This window comes from Nyctereutes procyonoides, unplaced genomic scaffold, assembly GCF_905146905.1.
Source record: "Nyctereutes procyonoides isolate TBG_1078 unplaced genomic scaffold, NYPRO_anot_genome, whole genome shotgun sequence".
Classification (NCBI taxonomy): Eukaryota; Metazoa; Chordata; class Mammalia; order Carnivora; family Canidae; genus Nyctereutes; species Nyctereutes procyonoides.
In genome coordinates this window covers 4,089,753-4,095,000 of record NW_026575024.1, presented here as the reverse complement: position 1 = coordinate 4,095,000, position 5,248 = coordinate 4,089,753, and the positions used below count along the sequence as shown (strand labels likewise).

Genomic DNA, 5,248 nt, shown 5'->3' with positions numbered 1-5,248 from the left:
ATACACACACACATACACACACACTAGAATATTATTCAATCTTTAAAAAGAAGGAAATCCTACCACATATGATAATATAGATGAATCTGGACATTATGCTAAGTGAAATAACCCAGAAACAGAAGGAAAAACACTGCCTGACCTCCCCTACATGTGGAATCTAAAATAGACTCATAGAGGCAGAGAGGATGGTGGTTCCCAGGGGCTGGGGTGAAGGGGAAAGGGGAAATATTGGCCAGAGGTAACGTTTCAGTCATACAAATAAGTTCTGGAGATCGAAAGCACGGCAATGTGACCACAGTTAATACTGGATTGAGTACTTGAAATTTGCTCAAGAGTAGGTGGTAAGTGTTCTGGCCACAAAGAAGGGAATGGTTACCAGGGGAGGTGGTGGGTATGTTCATTAATTTGACTAGGTGATAGTTTCACAATGTACACATATATTAAAACATCAGGCTGTACAACTCAAATCTATATTTTTATTTTTATTTTTTAAAGATTTTATTATTTATTTATTCATGAGAGAGAACAGAGAGAGAGAGAGAGAGAGAGAGAGAGAGAGGCAGAGACACAGGCAGAGGGAGAAGCAGGCTCCATGCAGGGAGCCCGACGTGGGACTCAATCCCGGGACCCCAGGATCACACCCTGGGCCAAAGGCGGTGCTAAACCACTGAGCCACCTGGGCTGCCCCAGATCTATATTTTTAAATCATCAATTATACCCCAATAAAGATGGGGGGATCAGTAATACGTGAAAGGTGAAATAATAAAGCTTTTAGGAGAAAACACAGGAGACCACTGGTTGCATAGGGCACCATGTTGCATTTGGTTTATATGTCTTGTTTGATTTGTGGCTCCCTCTCCAAACCCCCTTACAGTTTCACTGTTGAAGGAACTGGGTTCAGGGGCACCTGGGTGGCTCAGTGGTTGAGCATCGGCCTTTGGATCAGGTAGTGATTCTGGGGTCCTGGGATCAAGTCCCACATCAGGCTCCCGGCAGGGAGCCTGCCTCTTTCTCTGTGTCTCTCATGAATAAATAAATAACATCTTTGAAAAAATAAAAAAATCAAATAAAAAAAGGAACCAGGCTCTTCGTCCTATACAGCTTTCCATATTTTAGATTTTTCTAAAATACTGCATCCCCATAGTACAGACCTATGTGGAATTCTGGTTTGAATAAACCAACTATTTTTTAAAGTTTTATTTATTTGAGAGAGAAAGAGAAAGAGAGAGAAGAGTGGCAGGGGAGAGGGAGAAGTAGACTTTCCGCTGAGCAGGGGTTCTGACGTGGGGCTCCATCCCAGGACCCTGGGATCATGACCTGAGCAGAAGGCAGACCCTTAACCGACTAAACCACCCGGGGACCCCCAAACCAACTATTTTAAAAAATCACAAAATTATCTGGGAAACTGGAACAGTGATGGACATTTGACAATATTTTTGAAAGTTGTGTGAAAAAAAAAGTTGTGGGAACTTTTTTACATGCAATGGGAAATTACAGTTATATTGTTTTAAGGAATTCTCATGTTTTAGGTGTACCCACTGAAACAAAATATGATGTCCCCAAATAAACTAGCTGGGCAGAGGGAGGAGGGGAGCTGGAGGGAGGGTGTGCTGGTAAGGGCCTAACAGCAGGCTCCCTGGCCCAGAGGTGGGGGGAGGGGAGCCCCGATGGGGCGTATTTGCCAAATTCCATGAGGTAAACATGCCCATCACAGTTAAGTTCAAACTCCCAGCAGTTCATCATTTGAGAAGAGAGGAAGACGACCAGCTCTTGGCAGACCCGGGCATCCAGCTCCAGGACATCACCGACAGGGGCAGAGGCAAAACAAGACTGGATGGGAGCTGGTATTTGCTGAAATGGAGTGATGAGTCCATGGGGGTTCCTCATCTCTAAATTTTTTTTTCCTGGTCTCTCTAAAGTTTTTGATTAAGGTATGATTGCCATAACATTGTATTAGTGTCAGGTGCGCAACATAATCATTTGATATACATATCAATTCCAAAATGATCACCAGGGGATCCCTGGGTGGCTCAGAGGTTTGGCGCCTGCCTTCGGCCCAGGGTGTGATCCTGGAGACCCGGGATCGAGTCCCACGTCGGGCTCCCTGCATGGAGCCTGCTTCTCCCTCTGCCTATGTCTCTGTTTATCAGGAATAAATAAAAAATCTTAAAAAAAAAAGATCACCACAATACATTTAGTCAACATCCATCACCTCTCATAGTTACAAACCTGTTTTTTTCCTCGTGGTGACCACTTTTACGACCTACTCTCTTGGTAACTTTCAAAGTTTTTTTTTTACTTATTTATTTTTATTTATTTATGATAGTCACAGAGAGAGAGAGAGAGAGAGAGAGAGAGAGAGGCAGAGACACAGGCAGAGGGAGAAGCAGGCTCCATGCACCGGGAGCCCGACGTGGGATTCGATCCCGTGTCTCCAGGATCGCGCCCTGGGCCAAAGGCAGGCGCCAAACCGCTGCGCCACCCAGGGATCCCTCTTGGTAACTTTCAAATATACGATACAGTTCTATGAACTATCCTCACCGAGCTGTACGTTATAGCTCCATCTCATTCTGTATATGCTTGATATTTCTTTATTTTTTCTTTATTTATTTAGCTTGGCATTTCTTTAAAGATTTTATTTATTTGAGAGAGAGAGAGAGCGCGAGCACATGACTGGGGAGAGGGGTAGTGAGAGAGGGAGAAGCAGACTCCTCGCTGAGCATGGAGCCCGAGGTGGGGCTTGAACCCAAGACCCTGGGTGTATGACTTGAGCCAAAGGCAGACGCTTAACGAACTGAGCCACCCAGGTGCCCCTATGCTTGACATTTTAATTACAAATTTTAAAAAGGAAAACCCTAAATTGCAAGATTAAATTTTTTAAGCCTTTTAATGTTACGGTTTATCATTGCAGATAATTATGAATAGAAATCACATGGCCAAAAATAAAAAAATAAAATAAAATAAAGAAATCACATGGCCACCTCAGTGGTTCATGATGACAGTAAGAGCCACCATGTTACTGAGTGCCTATGACCTGCTTGACCCTGGTTTAGGAGCTTTCTGAGGAACAATGTGGGGCTTTTATCATCCTTGTTTTTTTTTAATTTATTTATGATAGTCAGAGAGAGAGAGAGAGAGAGAGAGAGAGAGAGAGGCAGAGACACAGGCAGAGGGAGAAGCAGGCTCCATGCACCGGGAGCCCGATGTGGGATTCGATCCTGGGTCTCCAGGATCGCGCCCTGGGTCAAAGGCAGGCGCCAAACCGCTGTGCCACCCAGGGATCCCCTATCATCCTTGTTTTACAGATGAAGAGATTGAGGAGCAGAAAGCCAAACCATTTCCTAGGGTTATGCTCACACAGCCAAAAGTGGCTGAGTTGGGATTCAGATCCAGGTAGTCCGAGTCCAGAGCCTGGTATTTTAAACTCTGACCCAAGACACTTAATTTTACTTTATTTTGGTTTTTATTTATAGTTTATTTAAGTAATCTCTAAGACCCCGAGGCCAAGAATTACATGTTCTGCTGACTGGGCCAGCCAAGCACCCCACTTAATTTTTTGAAAAAAAAAAAAACACCCCAAATTCCTAGAATGGAAATAAACCCATGATGCAGCCCACCAACAACGCACTGTTTAGGAGAACTGTTTTCTAATACAAATCTGGTGAGTGCCTCCTTTAGACCAGAACTAAACCAGATGATGGTGACCCAGGCAGATCTGGCTCCTGTCCTCATGCAGCACACCTCTGCTGGGAAGCCAAGCTCATTTCCACAATGGGATTTCATTTTGGGGGGGCTCAGTGGAGCAAGATCGCAAGGATTATTGATATATAAAGTTTGGGGTTAGTCTTTTATCAACACGGTGTTCTTTCTGGTAGTTTCTCAGCATAAATCTGTTAAGAGTAATTTTTCTATATTTTGAAAACACAAGAAACGAGTATGGGTGAGGATATGGGAAAAGGGGAACCCTCTTGCATTGTTGGTAAGGCTACAAGCTGGTGCAGCCGCTCTGGAGAACAGTATGGAGGGTCCTCAGAAAATTAAAAATAGGGGTACTCTACAACCCAGCAATTGAATGATTAGGTATTTACCCAAAGGACACAAAACACTAATTCATGCGATTGAGCCCCGGACTGGGGTCTGTGCTTAGCACAGAGTCTGCTTGAAATTCTCTCTCCCTCTCCCTCTGTGTGCTTGCTCGTGCTCTCTAAAATAAAATCTTAAAACACACACACACACACACACACACACACTAATTCAAAAGGATACATGCACCCTTATGTTTATTGCAGCAGTACTTATAATCACCAAAGTATGGAAGCAGCAAAAATGTCTATTGATAGGTGACAGGATAAAGAAGATGTGGTGTGTGTTGTGTGTGTGTGTGTATGTGTATATATATATATATATATATATATATATATATATATTACATATGCAATATATACATATTATAAATAATAATCATATATATATATGAATATTACTTGGCCATAAAAAAGAATGAAATCTTGCCATTTGCACTGACATGGATGGGTCTAGAGAGTATCGTGCTAAGTAAAATAAGTCAGAGAAAGACACACATCATATGATTTTGCTCATATGTGGAATTTAAGAAACAAATGAGCAAAGGAGAAAAAAGAGAGAGGTGAACTCAGAAACAGAGGACGTACTGCTGGTCACCAGATGGGAGGTGAGGGGGGGGCTGGGGGAGAGGTGATGGATGAAGGAGGGCACCTGTCGTGATGAGTGCCGGGTGATGTGTGCAAGGGCTGAATCTCTATGCTGTACACCTGCAACTAATGTTAGACTGTATGTTATCTGGAAGTTAAATGAAAACTTAAAAACATAAAACAAATGTTTTCACTTTTTGTCATAGCATGGACTATTTTGCTCACTCAGCAAACAGTTACTGGGTACTTCCTCCCCACTACGCGTGGTGCTAGGCACCAAAGGGACAGTGGCGAACAGGGCAGGAAAGCCCTCTCGTTCTAGGAGCTCCATCACCAAGGTAACTAGGAGAGTCACGAGGTCCATCTACAGCAAGGTCATGTGGTGGCGGTGGCATCACTTCAGAAGCGTGATCAGGGAAGGCCTGCCTGAGGAGGTGATACTGGCCTGAGACCAGAAATGTGAGGCGAGGCAGGAGCTGGGGCAGTGGAAGGTCCCGGGTGTGCTCCACATCACTGAAGCACACATTTTGAGACACAAATGTGTGCTTATAATTTAAGGATTTTCATGACACCAC

General features: G+C 43.7%; 1 protein-coding gene across 1 annotated transcript in view; it reads right to left on the bottom strand.

Moving 5' to 3' along the window:
- LOC129496595 (ras-GEF domain-containing family member 1A-like) overlaps window positions 1-5,004 on the bottom strand; it is a 119,917-nt gene extending 114,913 nt beyond the window's left edge. The window contains 1 exon segment of the mRNA XM_055304700.1: window positions 4,921-5,004. Coding sequence (XP_055160675.1) covers window positions 4,921-5,004 — 84 coding nt within the window.
- Between the last annotated feature and the right edge of the window lie 244 nt (window positions 5,005-5,248).